The sequence below is a fragment of the Mugil cephalus genome, chromosome 9 (genome assembly GCF_022458985.1).
Source record: "Mugil cephalus isolate CIBA_MC_2020 chromosome 9, CIBA_Mcephalus_1.1, whole genome shotgun sequence".
Classification (NCBI taxonomy): Eukaryota; Metazoa; Chordata; class Actinopteri; order Mugiliformes; family Mugilidae; genus Mugil; species Mugil cephalus.
In genome coordinates this window covers 25159120-25179380 of record NC_061778.1, presented here as the reverse complement: position 1 = coordinate 25179380, position 20261 = coordinate 25159120, and the positions used below count along the sequence as shown (strand labels likewise).

General features: G+C 39.1%; 1 protein-coding gene across 3 annotated transcripts; it reads left to right on the top strand.

Moving 5' to 3' along the window:
- The first annotated feature begins 856 nt into the window (after window positions 1-856).
- On the top strand, window positions 857-9837 carry LOC125014156 (acetylcholinesterase-like). Of its 3 annotated transcripts, none has more exons than XR_007113440.1 (11): window positions 857-1010; window positions 2181-2489; window positions 4098-4326; window positions 5084-5216; window positions 5313-5464; window positions 5953-6139; window positions 6592-6902; window positions 8324-8533; window positions 8627-8784; window positions 9295-9507; window positions 9554-9837. XR_007113440.1 is itself a non-coding variant. In XM_047595219.1 (10 exons), exons 2-10 carry the CDS (start codon window positions 2189-2191, stop codon window positions 9390-9392), a joined length of 1779 nt encoding a protein of 592 aa, XP_047451175.1. In that variant the 5' UTR covers window positions 857-1010; window positions 2181-2188; the 3' UTR covers window positions 9393-9837. The 3 variants fall into 3 exon arrangements, 1 of the variants encoding a protein (XP_047451175.1); XR_007113439.1 differs by having other exon boundaries at window positions 9295-9512; window positions 9555-9837; XM_047595219.1 differs by having other exon boundaries at window positions 9295-9837.
- Window positions 9838-20261: the final 10424 nt, after the last annotated feature.

The following is a 20261-nucleotide window of genomic DNA, read 5'->3' as shown; positions in this document are numbered from 1 at the left end:
TCACCAAAAGTGAATATTCATCATTTGTGTAAAAACTGAACACAACATTTTTGCATGACGGGGGCCACGGGACATGGGCTTCATTAGGTCTGACCATCTGGGCCTATAGCCAAGTCCTGCATATTTTCATCTGACAATGGAGGCATTTATTAGCGAATCAACACCCAGTGTAACAGAGTGGAAAATGAGTCGCATCAAACATAGGAGGGGGAGTAATTAAACAAAGGCATACCAAAATGAAAAAAAAAAAGTTTTAAAAAACGGTCTAATCGTCTTGGCTTCAAGTAGCCTTCAAGGAATGGACATGATGAACTGCTGCAGCTAATGGAATATGAACTGGGATATGAGGTATGTATCTCAAATTTGCATCTATGTGGTTGTAAAGTTTGGTATGGTATGGCATTGCACCTGCTGCAATGCATTTAAGTAGCAAAAAGGTAAGCAACGGCACAGTATAGTAATGAAGATGAGTGGCATAAAAGTAATGGTCTAATAATTAAAGGTAAGAATTACCAATTAAGGTAGATAACCTGCATTTACTGTGGACGTGAACGTAGTAGTTACCGCTCTCACTGAGATCAGAGAGCTTTCTGACAGCTCAGACACTGATATGGTATTTGCATATTTCTATTTTTATTTAAAATAACTGAGTGCTCCTGATTCAGCCCTGTTTTTGGAGGATTTAGTTGTCAGTAGCAGGACTGTTGTGTTATGCATTAACATACCGGTGCGGGGGCCATTTTCCGGTAGAACTTTTACTATCCTCCATATTATTAACTCATATTTTTCTTATGATGGTTATTACTATTAGCGTTGTTGATAGTGTGGTTCAGTGCAAGTTATTATTGTATTAAATTACACTCCCGTAAGTGTAGCATTAATAGTTGTGGGTGGTGAACAGGGCCGCCCCGCAAGCACTGGGCAGAGGGTGACTGTCCACGCCTTCCTTATCCCAACAGTGCAGTGTACTCATTCACGCCACACAGGCGCACAAACTCCTAACAGACGAGGTAAGACATCATTAAGTATTTTTAACATTGTTATTATTTTCCATTAATGAATGTTTCTTTTTTTTTCTTAAGTCTTTTTTATGAATCTGTGTGAGCGCGGGTCTCCGCGGTGCGTGCATCGAACCATATATGCGTGATTTACGCTCTGTAAAGACAGCAACTGCTGTGTGTGTAGTCTGCGCATTTTCAAAGTCAAGCGGCATCAGCTGCGCAGTTGCAGTGGCTCGCATCTTCGTATTCGCCACCGGCCTTAGCGTTTGCAAATATTTTGGGATTACGGACACTTTAAAAAGTATCCTCTTTCTCTCTCTCTCTCTCTCTCTCTCTCTCTCTCTTCATACCTTTATAGCTTTCTGAGTGCAGAAGTCCAAACTGGTTGTCTATGGCACGGCCCCGACAGATATGTTAAATATTTGTAAGCCTAGCTATTGTCATTTTGCTTGATATAAACTTTACACAGCAATCCGCCAGCTTACAAGAGAGCAGCGAAAATAGCAAACATAAAGACTGTAGGGTATAAAAGATAAAAAAAATCAAATCAAATAAAATAGAATAGAATAAAAAGATGCAAATTCTGACATATATACAAACAGACTGTACAGGGGTTTGAATTATCCCACAACACAAATGATTTGTTATAAATAAATAAATAAATAAACAATGGTTTAGAAAAGCAGCCTTAACTGACTAAATATATGTATTTTTTATCTTTTTTATTAATTTATATGGATATAGGTACCTACACACATATACATACCATCCACAACACAAGAAAAACAGATAATAAACCAATCCAATAACAAAACAATAAAACAAAGCAGTAACACAACCAATCACTCAGCAATGAATAACATAGCTAAAATAACACATAGCTAAAACTCTAAACCAAAATCATTATCCCAGTTCCTTAGGACAGGAAAGTAAAGGCCCCCACAACTGCACAAAAAACTTTTCCCTAACATATTTTTTGTACGCGAGTCTCTGCAAGGGATTCAGGGGTGTCTGTGGCTCAGTAGGTAGAGCGTGTTAACCTGGGTTGACTGCTTAATGCAGCTAAATGGAACCTCCCCCAGAATCTAGAATCCCCACTCACTATCAATTATATTATATAGTATATATATACTTATATATATAGTATATATTACAGCGAACATTTATTTTTCTTCCTAGGTTTTTCCATGGCGATGGCGTCTCTTCTTGCAGACTTGGCAGTATTTCTTTTTTTGCTTAACTTTCTGACTGTATCACTTGCTAATCAAGATGACCTTCTGATCACCACAAAGCACGGTAGAGTTAAAGGGAAGTTGCTTACTGTGCTTGGTGGTGAAGTGAGAGCGTTTCTTGGAATTCCTTATGCGAAACCACCCGTTGGAACACTGAGATTCAGAGCGCCAGAGAGAGTGGATAAATGGGAAGGTGTGAAGGATGCCACACAATTTCCAAATTCCTGCTACCAGGTCCCTGATACTACATTTCCAGGTAGGAACCATGTTTACGCAGCGTTTATGCAAGAAAATACTATATAATGTACCGTGTTAAGGTATACAGATTATGAAATATTCAAGTTGATGTTCTTATAGGATATATCCCAATTAGGTTTTTTTGTGTCCCTGATACAATCCTGATCATTTGATACAGAGTATCGGCCGACCACAGTCCAGATCCAACCTCATTAATTCATTATTCTATTTCTGTAACCGCTTGTCCTGAGGGGCAAGGGGGTAAGTTGGTAATATTCCACAACGACTATTCAATTTCTCTTTCTTCTTCTTTCTCTTCTTTTTCTTCTGGGATTTTTTGGCAAATGATGCTACTGATGCTAGCCAGTTAATTAAAACAGAAGAAGAAGAAGATACTACAGGGATGTGGTTTTGGCTCATAGCAGACCTAAAACAAATAAATCTGACATCGCAATTAAAAAAAAAAAAAAATGCCTGGATTTTCCCAGATACCCATCTAGCAATACCTGTTGTGACTCTCATAGTTTGTACTTCATTAAATAATGCAATATCACTTCGTTTTCCAAACACTGCGTAGTGAATGGTTAAATCTTGAACTGTTAAAATCCTCTTTTGTAATGTAATTGTTCTGTTACAAACGTTAAATCTTAAAGAGTTAATGTTATCAAAGATCATTTTAATTAGACTTATTAAAGTTTAGCCAGCACTGCGCACTGTAAAACATTATGTAACAGTTGAGTAGTGTCAAACATGGTTGGCAAATCCATTCTGTTGTGGAAACTATTCTATTAAATTGAATCTTAAAAAGAAGAGTTTGACTTCGTTGGGTCCTCATCACAATTTAGTTGTTCATCTGATTCGTTGTGTGCATGAAAGATGATCACATAAAGGGCTCTGAGTTAACTTTAGGTCAGTATTTCAGTGGGTGGGGCTGTTATATAACACCATGTTGAACTAACTATATACAATACACGCACTCACCCATACCCACACCCAGTGTTCAAACTTATTTTCTACTGTACTGCGCTTAATAAATCTCAGACATAAATAAGAAACTAAAGATAATTGCTTGTCATTATTTTGATCATTTATCCACTAGTTCACATTGGTAAACACACATGCAGACATCACATTTGTTAAAGGCTTATGCTGTCACCCATGATATGGGCTGTGGCTGGGACATGGAAAAAAAAAAAAAAAAAAAAAAATATATATATATATATAACATATACTATATATTAACACACATTCAGATTTAAAACCAATATCATTGATGCCAGACAGTCAGATGAACAACATTGCGCTAAACCTAAACTATCCCCCCTAGATGATACTACAAATAGATATGCACGTCAGGCACCGATGTTAGACATTCTAAGGGGGGGGAAAAGCATTTAATAATTAATTTACTGCTTCTGTTAGAGAGCAATTTGTCATGAATGGCCATACACCATATGTTGTTCAAATTTTCCCATCAGTGTATAATCTCAAAGCTATGTTTATAATAAAGTGCAATCATTAACTTTAATACACATTAGAATTTAAAGGAACAAAGATAAGAGCACGTAGTTGGAAAAGGGTCTCTGTTGACATTACATTATTGCCATTATATAATTAATCTTTCCAGGGTTCATAGGTGAAGAGATGTGGAATGCAAACAGGCCTCTGAGTGAGGACTGTCTCTACCTCAATGTCTGGTCCCCGCAAATCAACAAAACTCAGCCCCCACTACTGGCTCCTGTCCTTGTCTGGATCTATGGCGGCGGGTTCACCACAGGAACATCATCCCTGGACATTTACGATGGCCGCTTCCTGAGTAAAACAGAAGGTGTCGTTGTGGTATCAATGAATTACAGGTAAGGTCTAATTTAAAATGATGGATTATGCTTGACAATAGCAATCAAAATGGTAGGGTGTTTTTTTCTTCCCTTTGTGTAACTGATGTAATTCTGGGATCTTTCTAGAGCTGCAACAGATTACTTCTGTCTCTCACATGGGGCATTCACTGACATCAAAGACAAAACACTTTACAACCACAGCAACAATGTTAACTAATGGAAAACAACAGAACTGAACATAAACACATGAGCTTATCAATACCCTGTGCATATGTATAGCCTATTAACTGGCACCATCAGAAGCGTGTAATACTACTTCACAGTCTGTTGTAATATAGGATAGTGTAGCTGGTATAGAAAAAAATGCTGTATTTCTCTGAAGCCTTTTCCGTGTATAACAGCCAAATGTCTAATAACTTTAACAAATACACTAGCAATTTGTCGATTTTCAGCCTCCTTCTCTCTGTTACCACAAGGCGAAAATTTGGACTTTTCCTCTGCTAGTGTTAGGGGAAGTCTTTTCAATTGACCGTGCATTGCAATAGTACTTTTGTTGTGTTTCGGGACTGCCATGTTATGGTAGAATGGGCTTCATCTGTAGTGAAGTATTTCCACACACTTGATGAACCATTCTTAGTTCTCTGCTATGACCCACTGGGATCCTCACCTGTCTTCTCTGAGGCATCCATGTTGTTATTGTCAGTGACTACTCGACATCATGCTTAAAGCATCATGGCACACTGTCTTTCTTCCTTTTTGTGATCATAAATTACAGACTGGGAGCTTTTGGTTTTCTGTCTCTTCCTGACAACAAGAATATCCGGGGAAATGCAGGCCTGCTGGACCAGCGCTTGGCCCTCGAGTGGGTAGCCAATAACATAGCTGCTTTTGGAGGTGATCCATCAATGGTATTGCTATTTATTAATTAATTAATTTATTTTTTGCTCTTATCTAAAATCATATTCAGTATTTTTAAAACTGAAAATAATTGCTGCTGTTTTCAGGTGACTCTGTTTGGGGAGAGTGCGGGGTCAGGATCTGTGGGTTTTCATCTGCTCTCCCCAGGAAGCCAGCCTTTTTTTCAGAGGGCTATAATGCAAAGCGGCTCTCCCAATGCACCTTGGGCCACAATCAGCCAGACTGAGGCTGGGCAGAGGTAATTTGTGTTTTTTTTTTTGTTTGTTTGTTTTTTTTGCCTTGAGTCTTGAGTTGCAGTAGTATGCTATTAGTTGGTCCAGTAACTAAATCCAGACCATCATCAAATTTTGCAATGACATTCAAGAAGCCCTAAAGAGTAATCCTAAAAGCATTAATAGTTCACTGACGTTTCCCTACCAGACAATTTGTCCCAATGAATTCAGGAATCCATTGTGACTTTACATGAATTATTGATAGCAATAATGATAAATTCACAGTTTGATATGTATAACATGTATATTTGGGCTCAGACTTTGATGTATTTTTGAAAGAAGAGTCAGAAGACTGAACAGAATTACATACAATAACATTATTGCAATTTATTCATGATATTTGCCAAATGCAGCATTGTTAACAAATGTCAGAAATACTGATGGAATACTCCTCATATTTCTCCCTATTCTTCTTTCAACAAGTGCCTTGATTGATTATTTTGTCAACATTTAGGGCTCTGAAGCTGGCGACATTACTGGGATGCACCACATCTCATCCAGCCCATCTGGAAATGTGTCTGCAACAAGCTGAACCCACAGATATCACAGAGTTGCAATATAAAGCTATGCTACACCCTTCATTCCTAGGATTTCCCTTTGCCCCTGTTGTTGATGGAGACTTCCTACCAGACAAAGTTGAAGTAGGTGTCTTAGGTGTGCGTTTGTTTTTGTTTGTTTTTTTGCCATGTAGGAGCTGCACATTGATGCCTCTAGATTCTCTACTTTTTTACAGTTTTGCAGCGAACCAGGTTGCATTTATTAAACACAGTCTACAAAAGTATCCTACAGCTGTTACCAACAGTTTCAACTGCATTTCATTTACTCTGTTTCATACTGGCATGCTTTAAATGTCAGCAAAACAAAATATATATATAAATAAATAAATATCAGCATGTACTGATATACTAAAATTCAGTTGACAAAATATTTGAACCTGAACCAACTGTAGTTTATAATTAAAACTTCTCACTTGGTAAGAATATATGGAACGAGTTGCCATCATATACATGAATGTGACTTTATTAAAATCACCATGCTGAAAAAAATGACACAAATCTAATCTAAACTATCGTATATATTTTCCCTCTTTCAGATGTTGCTTACTAGTGATAAACTCACAAAGAAAGATTTGATGCTTGGTGTGAACAAGGATGAAGGGACCTATTTCCTTGTCTATGGAGTGCCTGGTTTCAGCAACCAAGGCCCGAGTCTCATCACCAGGAAAGAGTTTCTGAAAGGGGTGGAGATTGTAATGAAGAAAGAAAGTGACGTTGCAAAACAATCAGCCATTTTCCAATACACTGACTGGACAGAGGAGAACGCCAGGGTAAAAAATCGTGACTTACTGGGTAGTCTGACTGGAGACCAGCTGTTCAATTGTCCTGTGATAGAGTTTGCACAGAGGTAAAGAACAGTTCTACAATTATATGACATGAACTTCAAACTTTATTACCGAGAGATAAGAATGGAGATAAGATATAATTTTTTTTTCTTTTTGGAGGGAACTAAATGGCAATATAAAGCAGACATGATAAAACGTAATTACAGGCGTTCAAAGCAGTAATGCACCGAAAAAAGCAAGTAGATTAATTGTTAATTGTTAACGAGAATTTCCCCACTGTGGGATGAATAAAGGCGTATCTTATCTTATCTATTTGAAGATTCATTGGTAAATCTTAATTTCAGGTACTAGAACTTGCAAAAAAATCACTAGGTTGAAACATAGCAAAGTGGATTACATGTAATTAATAGAAGGTGAGTTAGACATGTTGAAATCATTGTAAACTTGTAAACTTGGGTTGAGCACAGGGGATAGTTCATTACACAGAATGTGAACTTGTTTTACATTACATTGTGTGGAATGGCCAAAAATACCTGCGTTCTTGATGGTGCTTTCATAGCAGTACTTCATCAGCTCAGCATTCCATTCAAATGAGGAGTGCTTTGTTTTACTTGGCACACTAGCATAGACTGTAAATAAATGTGGACAATGTATCCCCACATCCTTGAATTGTCCAAGCTAACGCTATTTGCCCAGGTATATGGGTGGCACCATCATGGAGCCGTGTTATTGATGACCCACCCAAACTTACTCACGTTTATGTCACGTAAAAATTATGTTAACACCCACATCATGTGTTGAGGCGGTGAGACTACAGTCCTTGCTGCAGGCGACCCTGGTTCGAGTCCCACACCGAGTGGCCTTTCCTGCATGTCATTCCCTGCTTCCCCATTTCCTCTCTCTCTCTCTGAGACAAAAAGTATTAAGGCAAAAAACATGTTCATCAATGTTATGTTGTGAAATTAACACTGTACTGATTAATTTTTTTTATCTGTTCCAACTCTCATGGAGCGATTGACATGGCAGCTGGTACTCATCATGATGTATTATCCTATTTCTGTCCTGTTTTAACTAAAACAAAACGTGACTGAAAAACTGACGCTTTAGTATGCATCAGTATTATATTAACTATCTAAAATGACAGAAACCATTCCCGAAAAAAATAATTTGATGTGTATTTTAGTGTTTTAGTACCAAATACCATCCATTAACGCAGCAGGGATGTAGCTTATGATCTATACTGCATCCAGTTAGCAGGGGGAGCTCTACTTGCTTTTGCTTCACTATTGAGGAGCCGTTTCAACTACTATCTTTATGCAGTCTATGTGCAGTTGTCTGAAAAAATTCAAAGCTGTCCTACTGTCTAACAAAATGAATTTCCTGTGGTTGACGCGTTTAGTATTTGTCTTATTTTTGTAATTAATCTGAGCTAATGTAATGTCAAAATAACTGTTTAACTCTTGTTTTTTATGTTTTTTACCAGGTACTCACAAAATGGTGGCAAGACTTTTCTGTATTTATTCAATCATCGTTCATCTATTAATCGTTGGCCAGAATGGATGGGCGTCATGCATGGTTATGAGATAGAGTTTATCTTTGGAATGCCTCTAAACACAAACCTGGGATATACAAAGAATGAAGTAAACATGACCAAGAAGTTAATGAAGCACTGGACCAACTTTGCTCGGGCGGGGTACGCATAAACAAAATGGTCAATCAGTCGTCTAGCTGCGTGAGGAGTGTCTTGGCACTGATAAACGGCTTTCGTTCTCATTTCTCTTTCCAGAGATCCAGGGAATGTTGGAGCTAAATGGCCTACGTTCAACCTCGAGCAACAGGAATATGTCATCCTGAACAGCAATGATTTGGAACACAGGACGATGATGAGAGCTAAGGAGTGTCAACTCTGGAATACCTTGATGCCACAGTTGCAGACTGTCTCAGGTTAGAAACAAACAAGCATGCGCACGTTTTCAGTCTATTTACAGTAAGGATTTCCACGAATACAAATCCACACATGCAGTCACACTTACAAATGGAACATATCTGTAGTAGGAGGCATTGCGTCAGACTCTTCCAGAGAGGCGTTTTGCCTAGTTTAGCCTGTGGAGGAGATTGGTTTCCTGGCTTGCTCCCCCTCTGCTTCACCACAGCTTTGGAAGTCTGAGTGGGAGTAGAGGAGGGTCGGTCATCACTTCACTGAACACTGGTCGCACCCTGGGTGAATAATATGCATCCACCTCCAGAGTGATTCTTACTCACCAATCATATAACTGGACCTGTTTCGAACAAGGCTGATCTTGCTGAATATTACACTGTTTTCCTTTTAATTTGATTAAAAGTGATAGTCTAGATGAAACCTTGACAGCTACAAATACATACAAGTCAGCTTAAGTAAAACAATCCTTTGTCAAAGATCATGACAGAAATCTATTTGTGTTATTTTCTCCACAGATAACCTTGCGTCTTGCCTTCATGCGAGTGGGATTATGCTCCACTGTAATTCCATATTCATTCTCATTGGGCTATTTTTGACGTTAACCTTTTGGTAGAAGGAAGAGACCAGCCGTCAAGAAAGCTGAGGAGCAAAGCTTGGTCTTTACTGTTTGCTATTATATGTGCTTCCTGCAATATTTGTTTTGCGATTGATTGCAACTATATATATATATATATATATATATATATATATATATATATATATATATATATATATGAAAAGAAAATGCATTCACATTGACTGTTTCATTCCGTGCATACAGCTGCCTACATGTCATGGAATGGAACCCAGTTACACGGTTCCAATAGGAATGCTAAAATTCTGGTTGTTGTGATAGAGAGTAATGCTTGTTTAAATCATGCAGGGACTGTGCAATGACTACAATAAGTGGTAGCTGTTAGTGTGATACTTTTGTATTTTTGCACACTTAGTTAATGATGCATTGCTTACAGTAATCACTTGTAAACACCATGTAATGATAAATAAAGATGTGAATATAAGGTTGAGAAACAGTGCAGTTATTAATAAAACAACCAAATGATTTGATGTATTATGTATGCAACCAGTGACACTCATCTTAAAACCACAGTATTTGAAATAAAATGTGGAAAAAAACATCTGTAAAATTCTGGTAAACACATGAAACAAACTATAACACAATAAGGCCTAGGTTAGCACTTTCTCTGTAGAAAGGAAAAAACAAAAGGCCTGACTAACTTCTCTACGAAAGTGAATGAACAACACTTGTAGTGGTGGCATGAACCCATAACCTAGTGGAGTAACGATATATATATATGTGTATGTACACACACTCACCGGTCACTTTATTAGGTACACCTTGCTATTAAAAGGTTGGACCCCCTTTTGCCTTCAGGTCTGCCTTAATTCTTCATGACATACTTTCAACAACTTGTTGGAAACATTCCTCGGAGATTTTGGTCCATATTGACATTATAGCATCACACAGTTGCTGCAGATTTGTCGGCTGCACATCTATGATGAGAATCTCCCATCAGTATCCCAAAGGTGCTCTATTTGACTGAGATCTGGTGACTGTGGAGGCCATTGGAGTACAGTGAACTCACTGTCATGTTCAAGGAACCAGTATGAGATGATTTGAGCTTTGTGACATGGTGCATTTATCTGCTGGAAGTAGCCGTCAGAAGATGGTACACTGTGGTCATAAAGGGATAGACATGGTCAGCAACAATACTTAGGTAGCCTGTGGCATTTAAACCCGGATCAGTTTGTATTAAAAGTGTGCCAAGAAAATATCCCCCACACCATCACACCACCACCAGCAGCCTGTTGATACAAGGCAGGATGGATCCATGCTTTCATGTTGTTTATGCCAAATTCTGACCCTGCCATCTGAATGTCACAGCTGAAATTGAGACTCGTCAGACCAGGCAAGGTTTTCCAATCTTCTATTGTCCAATTTTGCCTGTGCAAACTGTAGTCTCAGTTTCCTGTTCTTAGCTGACGGAGTGGCACCGGGTGTGGTCTTCTGCTGCTGTAGTCCATCTTCTTCAAGGTTCAACGTGTTGTGCGTTCAGAGATGGTATTCTACATTCCTTGGTTGTAACAAGTGGTTATTTGAGTTACTGTTGCCTTTCTATCAGCTCCAACCAGTCTGCCCATTCTCCTCTGACCTCTCACATCAACAAGGCATTTTTGTCCACACAACTGACACTCACTGGATATTTACTCTTTCTTGGACCATTCTCTGTAAACCCTAGAGATGGTTGTGTGTGAAAATCCCAGTAGATCAGCAGTTTCTGATATACTCAGACCAGCCTGTTTTGGCACCAACAACCATACCACGTTCAAAGTCACTTAAATCCCCTTTCTTTCCGATTCTGATGCTCGGTTTGAGCTTCAGGAAGTTTTCTTGATCTCCTCTACATGCCTAAATGCATTGAATTGCAGGCATGTGATTGGCTGATTAGCTATTGGTGATGACAAGCAATTGATCAGGTGTACCTAATTAAGTGGCAAGTGACTATATATACATTGGTCAGTCTTATTGCAGAGGGAAAAATTTGTCACTGAACTGTTAAATGCAGGATTTTTTTTATTATTATTATAATTAAAAAGGGAAAAATTAAACAATAGGTGCACTTTTTCCAGCCAGTCCAGAGAGCTTTATAAACACTATTTGCAGGGTAACCATTATGATTTGCTAAATTACGTTTTGTTCTCGTCTTCAGACGTGTTTCACACTTTAGCATATGTGTTACAGTTCAGTCTGTCGTCGAAGACAGTGATGTGATAACAAACAGTGTGGCCAAGCAAAGGCCAGTCACAAAAAAAAAAAAAGCTAATGAGATGTTGGAGAGAAATGAACTGCCGCTTTGATTAAATGACCTTGAATTATGTTTAAAATGAAAATCTTCTGGTTACAAAAGTAATTATTGTTGGAGGGTCGGTGTGTCTGTGTGTGTTATTTTACAAAGCTGCAAAGACTTTTTTCTCCTCCATTTACATGTAACAATATTTGTTCTCGGCCAAAATGAACTTGTTTAATGTCAAGTCATTTATTCTTGTCAGAATCTGTATCCTAATCACTCTTCCCTATATGCGTACACACACCTATGTGAATCACACACAATGTGTCAGGATCGCTGTCTTCTACGTGACCTTTTAAAGTGACTGTTAGTAAGATGACTCCTGACCACTGCCTACAGGGGTATGGTGCACAGTACAGCACGCATCCATGTTTGATAAACAAATGAAAATACTAATGAGAGCGGGAGAGTTACAGAAGTATTACATTTGGCAGAGGTGATCTGCTGAGACATAATGGCTGTAAAACATTTGGTATTTTCCGAATAAAATCACTTCGTCTTCAGTATGCCTCATTCATAATGGATGAAGAGAAAGACAGTGAGATGGAGCGAGAGGCCAAGTGAGAGGAGAAGAGAACAACATAGAAAAAATGTCTTTTTACATTACAAGTAGTAGAACAAGGGTTATTAGTTATTTCACACATTTCTTAGCAACTCCACTGCATTGAGTCAAGGTGAAATAAACAAAAAAAGTAGACAACTATTTAATCTTTCCTTACAATGACCTCTCAAGTGGAGGTGAGCTTCAGCTGGCTTGGCTGTCTGTCTATCGTTTGGTGCCATACTGTGCCAATAATTGTGAGGCCAAGGCTGCTTTTTGTACAAGGGGCCTCTCCACAATGACCTGAAGGCTCTTGTTGCCATTTTATTATGTTTGAAGAACTATGGTAGGCATCAGTTTGCAGAGTAGGTCAGTAACAGTAACAGTGTCTAAAAATAAAAACATGAGATGTTTTTTTTTCTGCTCTAGTGGAGCATTGTGAATGCACTTCTTTTATCACAATGTATTTAATTAAAATATTGTGCGTTCAAGGAGCCCGCACCTAAAATTAAGCATGTTGATTCAATGAAAGTACAAGTTTTTTTTTTTTTTTTATTTAATGAAGAAAAGACACGCAGACATACCAACATTAACAACAAAGCAGAAAAGAACACAAAAAGAATGCCATGATTAGTGGTAAAATCAAGGACACAACAAAGTGCACAAAGGGAAATTTTGACATCACAGTACATACACATACATACGTTTAGTTTGGTCTCTCAACTACTGTGAAGAAAACTGTGGTTTCATCACCAAATCATACACGGATATTGCTTCTTCTTTTTTCATGATGAACAGATGCTTCGCAGGAGGCTAGTTGTTTTGGCTCGTGTCAGTGCCACAGTTTAGTCCTCAGACATGACTCTTGGAGACAGATGTCAGGGGTGGAAAGTGATTAATGCGCATGACAGTGACAGCTTCATTAATTAGGAGGATAACGCCTCCCACTGCGTGTCATGTGAGATGCCCCCCCACCCACGGCACAGTCGAGGCGGAGCACATTGTCAAAATAGTGACAATGCCCTGATGTGAGAGACCAACTAAAGGACGGCCTGACTAATCTTCAATGTTCCACAGAAAATCAGTTTTTCTTCTTACAGTGTTTTGCAGTAGTACTTCTACATTTGTTCTGTCCCATACAAAAAAGTAAATCAAATTTGGGTAAGGGTATGCCCACTGAACTCAAAATGGAATAAGTAAATCAGCTGTTTCTCACAATAACAACATTATACGACTAGAATATCCTGAGACACTATCTGTTTCCACCTATCAGAAATCACAAAAGGGTGTCGGGATGGTAGGTTTTTTGACAGGACTCAGGTGTGGGATGGTAAAGGATGAGGCAGGGGATCGAGGCAAGAACTATTTAAAAACAAAAAGGAAACAAAAGACACTGCAGACACAGCAGGTAACTCCAAAACACAAAGGGAAAAAAACTACAAGAAGACATGGACATGGCACAAGAAAAGAACAAAAACAATGGCATGGAGAAGACAACATGGGGACAAAAATGATGCTGCAGGGAACCGAGGGAAAGGCTGGAGGCTACATATACACACATGGGCAGAGGGAAGACGAGAGTTAAGCTACTGAGGGTGGAGCACACAAGGAGAAACTAATAAGCAATGAAAAGAAACACAGGGAGTAACCCCAAACAGGAAACCAACGAACTTAACAAAATAAAATAGGAAACTCAAAATGTCAAGGAACAAGACACAGAATCATGACAAAGGGGAGGAGGAATGAACACAAAGAGCACGATATTTACAACAGTTGGAGAGATGAAAGTCCTGGAAAAGCCCCGAACAACCTAGTTAATGGATTGAAATCCAGAACCTTCTTGCTGTGAGTCATCAGTACTATCCACCAACCCACTACGCCACACTGAGCCTAACATGTTGTTCATATACAGACCGGCACATAGACATCAGAATCAGAATATATGCTGATTTCATAAAATCCACCTTTTCTCTTTCCTCTCAATTGCCCTGTGAACATTAACTAAACCCAGGACATTTAGAACATTGTAAAAGTACTTTATCAAATCACTTTTTTCTTTTAAAAGATCACATGTTATTAAATCAACCTGACACAGCATTTTATAGCATTTCACCACGTCTGTGCACATTTAAAAATGAAGCAAAACACAGAGAACAAGACCCAATAATACTGACAGATCTTGAGGTTAAGGGCCCTTCAGATTTGCTAGCAACTAAACAAATCCTAACCGTCCAAGAGGACGTTGTTAGAGAGTATTTGAAATTATTTTGATAGTATATTTCCAGTATAAAAATAAATACCACAGATGAAGAAGAGTGTCACACAAGATGTTAGTCACCCTGCCTATAAGTCTTTGATCATAATTACATTACAGTCACAATCACAGTTGGTTTCACTGTTTATTCGTCAAGTGACTTGATAAATTTATCGTACACAGCTTGGTCCATGAGGCCATCCAGTTCTTCTGGTTTTCAATGGTCATCTTGATTAGCCACCCCTCTGCATAGCACTTTTTGTTCACAAGCCCAGGATTGTCTGCCAGCTCTGTGTTGATTTCAGTCACTTCTCCCGACAGTGGTGACGGGAGAAGTGCTTCCTGAACATAACTGCTGATGCCGATGCCGACAGTGCCAATCCTGCCCTCCTAATAAGTATTTAAAAAGAAAGTAATGATGATAATAAATAAAACAGACAAAACAAACAAAAACAATTAATAATTATAGTGATAATAATTACTATAGTGAAGGATTATGGGAGATAGTGGAGGGGGAGAATAGGGAAGATAAATCTTCTAAGACACTGATTTATTTATTCATTCTATTTTTATTCATTTTAATGTGGTGTCTCGGGCCTCTGCTGACCCACTGGGAACCAGCCTGAGGGCCCCCGCACCCACCAGCCCCTGACCCGCGCCTCCCACAGGGGCTCGTGTTTTTTTTTTTTTTTTTGTAGTTGCTGTTTTTGCAAGTTTGTTTGTTTTTATGAATGAATGTAGTGCATTAAAAATGGGGCGTGTGTGATGCATAAAAAACAAGATGGAGGTTACCATGTTTGCTTGATTGCACTTTCCTGTTTTGTTTTGTTTTTTTTTTCCTCCTGTTGATGTTAAATACAAGAAAAAATAACACTGATATGCAGTGTGCCACACGAGAGCAGTCCAGGGCAGAAAGGGGAAGGGCCAGAGGCCGGGAGGAGCAAAGAGACCCCAGACGAAGGTCCACCGGGGGCAGCTCCACAGGGACCCTTAATATTAGCAAGTACCAAAAATAATCATAGTAATAGTAACCATCATATTTATATCTGTCGTTCCTCCTCCCCATCATTTGGTATAGGGTTAGTTGGTTACTTCTAGTGGAATTGGCTACCAGGCATAATGAGGGACTGTTGAGTGGTGACCAAATAGATAGAGATTCCTTTGCAAGCTGTTGATTGAAGTCTTCCATTGAGGTGCAGTCGGATAAGACATTTTTCCAGTGAGTTATGTTTATGTTGTGTTTGGACTTCCAGTTCATGAGGGTAGTTTTCTTGGCGATGGTTAGGGCCACCAGTAGGAATTTATTGTTTGGGTTTGTCAGGTTTGTCGCAGAGGTGTCACCAAGTAAGCAGAGGGAGGGAGACAGGGGGATATGGCAACCCAAGAAGACAGAAAGTGATTCGGTGACCTCGCTCCAGAATTGTTTAACAGGTGTGCAGTGCCAGAATGTGTGAAGGTAAGTGTCCGGTTTATTTTGCATGCAGTTTGGGCAGATTTCTGATGTGGATCCCATTTTTGCCCGTTTCTGTCCTGTGTAGTGAATCCTGTGAAGTATTTTATATTGTATAAGTTGTAGATTTGCATTTCTAGACATGGAGTAAATGCTTCTGCAGATGTGGTTCCAGAAGTCAGCATCAGGAGCAATAACCAGATCTTTTTCCCATTTGGATGTAGGTATGGATAGGGTTGTGTCAGGTTGTAAAAAGATTTGATATATTCTTGAAAGGACTTTATCAAATCACTTCATCACTTCATGAATGTATTCCTTTAACATTTTGAACACACAGTGTGTCCGGAATTCACAGGCATGTACTAAACTCACGTCCTCTTGCATTAGTTGAGTTTTACTCATCCAGATGACACACACCACTATTTTGAATGATCGCCATTAATGGCAATAAGGTGAATACAGGTGCTTAAAACTGGACAATAAGGATTATTATAGAGTCAATGCAACGCGATGCCTCTATATTGTTATTGCTCGGCATTTCTTCTTATTATCGAGGCAATGCAACGCAATGCCTCTATATTGTTATTGTGCATACTTATTCTTCTTAAGCTTCTTCCGGCACATTTTTCGGCGCGCTACTTGTCCCAGAGTTCCTGAGCGATATGGACAATGTTATATCAAGACTTGGGACTTGATCGGGAATGGTGTGCTATGACTTTTATAAGGGATTGATGAAACGGGGTGAGAATAAACAACAAAAAAGTGAGATTTTCGTTCCATAGGAATGAATAGAAAAGCCAGAACAAAGCGCCAACATTCCAAAATCGCCTCGCTCGCTTTGCTGAATGATTACTCGGCCATGCTTTGGAGTAGAGAAATTCTGTGAAGTTTGTACGAGGCACGACAAGTGTAGCTTTCTTTTCCACAAAACGGCGTTTCTGTACCTGTTACGGTTTGGTCGCAGTCGCAGTCGCACCGAGGAGCTCACAGCAATGGAGGAGGAGGGAGGATCTCATAGTGACAGCATCATATAGGGAGGAGGGATTAATTAACAGCAGGTGTGTACCTGCTCATGATGTTTGCTGCAGTACTTAGTACTGGACTCCAGATTAATAAAGTAACTGAGTACTTTTACTCTAGTACTGGATTCCACAATTAATGAAGAAACTGAGTACTTGTTCTCTAGTATTGGACTCCACAATTAATGAAGTAACTGAGTACTTTTACTCTAGTACTGGACTCCATATTAATAAAGTAACTAAATACTTTTACACTAGTACTGGACTCCACCATTAAGAAAGTAACTGAGTACTTTTACTCTAGTACTAGACTCCACCCGTAATAAAGTAACTGAGTACTTTCACTCTAATACTGCCGTAACCATGGTTACAAAACTCACACGCACCGAGGAGCTCACAGCAATGGAGGAGGAGGGAGGATCTCATAGTGACAGCATTATATAGGGAGGAGGGTCTAATTAACAGCAGGTGTGTATCTGGTCATGATGTTTGCTGCAGTACTTAAGGAGGGGGATTTCGTCAACACAGCAGCTGTGTACCTACTGGCCATCACGACGTAACACTAAGTTACTCACACCGCCAAATCATTATGACTACCTTAGACATGGACAGAGAAGGAGAAGGAGGCCAAATCTCACTCCACAGACACTCCACTGTAGGGAATGACCACCTGCTCTTTCCACACAACCAACTGAGCAGCCAACCCTGACCCCACATTCCAATATGTCTGCCAAAACATTATGACCACTCAAGCCATTACAGCATTACAGTGGGGCGGGGACCGTTATTAACGCAACACTAGTGGCCCGGCTGCGGTTCTGGTCTGTCTACCAATACAATGCTTGTTTCTCAGACAACCTGCCAAAACATCATGTCCAGGGTGGCCATTACCAGTACGCAGCACAAGCAGCATTGCCTTGTTCAAAATTTCCCCTTCGGAATTTTGTAGCTATTATTATTATTAATCATTAATGTGAACAGGAAAATGGTGCAAATGAACCCTGCCTCTGTCTAAAGCAGTGTATGAGCTTTTTTCTGGCAGGCTTCCTTAATTTCCCTTCCTGTTATTTATCCTAACTGAGACATATCCTGTTTTCAGTCAGCTGCTACAGTTCATCATCCAAATGAATGCAGCCACCTGACAACTTCATTATCACAGGGAAGCATGATAAGTACTGTAACAACAAAGGTTATGTTGGTGAGAGGAAGTAAATTAAAGGTCTTCAAGTAAGAGACAGATCCCTCAGTGACTGATATCAATTCTATTCGCAGCATCATGTTCATGACTGTAAGGCAAATTGAAATTTAATACAATTAAAATTGCATCAGAAATCTGAAATACAATATCTTGGCATAAATTCCAGTATGAACACACATTGTAAAGATTAACTATGTGTGTTGCAACATCCAGATTCAGCAGCGCTCTGCCAGTTTAGTGCTTCCTGGAACTACTTTTTGCATTTATGAGTTATTTCAGTGCCAAGTGCAAAGTTCATGGAGCACAGGGGGGAGCAAAGGGACAAACAGTTCCATTCAAATAGGGCGGGCCGCTGATATTTGGGTGAAAAATGTGTCACAGATATTCAACTGAAAAAATAAATCTCAAACTCTTCTTCTGTTTCTGCTATGGAGTCAATCTGTTTCCACTCTGGTGATTTTATCAGCTTGGGCAAACAGTTTTAATAAATCACTCCTCAGTCAGGTGATGTGTTTAAATTGGAATCAGAGGTAACAAATGTTGTTAAACCAGGAACGTCTGTGAATCTGTCTGCAGTTATCTATAATGAATACGAATGATTCTTACAATACTGTATCTGAATACAAATGATTCTTACAGTACTATATCTGTTGTCCACAGTTGCTTCATTCTGCATGAAAAGCTTATCCTTCAGTTCATTAAATCCCCACGGTTATCTGAAGGCACCAGGATACATGGTGATAAATCTGCAGCCTCTGATTTGGGTGGTGCCTCGCCAGAGTCCAGATCCGTTACACACAACTGTCCATTGTTTATGAAATCAAATGCAAATGTCTCCACGCAAGTACCCAAGTATTCCCACACCGCCGCGCCCACCCAAGCCGATCAATTCAAACTGGGTTTGTACTGATGGCCAGACGAAACAGACTTCTTTGTATGAATAGCCTTGAACCTCGAAAATTATTATTAAAAGGTATTTAATAATCTAGAACCAGGAGTTAATGAAAATGAATCATGGGCGACATTTGCTACGCTTACTCAGATCAGAATAATAACCCAATTAGAATAAAAAGGTCTCATGTAACCAGCTCCATCAGAATTACAACAGACAGGAATTTACTATTGAACTAAGATGGTTTGTATAAACCTTTCATAATCGGTTCAACGTGAAAATATTAGAGCCTAATGACCATGGAAACTGTTGATCTGATTTGTTTAGCTTTTTGGGGGGCTAATTGGAATAAATGTATTCTTTTTCATATGAAGAAAAAAAACAGTTAACATGATGAGTTTCTAGGAGGGGCAGAAACGTGGTGATTGTTGGCCATGAAGCAACAATTGGTGTGGGTGATGCTGTCTTAAATGTGGTGATTCAGTGATGATGAATAAAATTAAGAAACCAAAAATAAAAGAAAAAGAAAAAGAAAAGGACGTCTTCTGTATATTTCTGGCAGATTGGACACTCCACATGAGGGCAAAACCATTTTGTGTGTGTCAAACCTGCATTATCTTGGCCCAAGTGGAGCTGACATGTATTCATTTATTGGTATTTAAAAAGGCTGGTTAAAGTGTGATGGCATAAAGACCTTTAAGGGGTCTTTGCAAAGCAACAGGATAGAGTGTGTTGTTCTTTTTTTGTTAATGTTTCCGAAATACCATTATTTAAATCTATAAAAACAAGTGTCCAAGCGTATTTTTTGTGTTTAGATTGTTACAAATTCCAATGTTTTCATTTAAAAAAATGAGAACCCAAGTTAATATGAAGGGCAGTCCGAATGAAACACAACGATAGGCATTCCCAGTGCACAATTTAAATGCAGCTACCCAGCTAGTTTCAGCCAACAGAGAAAGTTCCAACCCTTGAATTACAAAATAATAATATAAATAAAATTCTATGCATCACACGGCGGCAAGTCACCTTAGAGCTTAAGAGGTGAGCTACTTTTCAAATACACCTTTAATACTTCATGACATTTTTTTTTTTTTTTCTGGCTTTACTGGCTGGAGTTTGCATGTTCTCCTTGTGTCTGCGTGGGTTCTCTCCAGGTACTCCGGTTTCCTCCAGAGTGAGTGCGAATGATTGTTTGTCTCTGTGTTGGCCCAGTGATTGACTG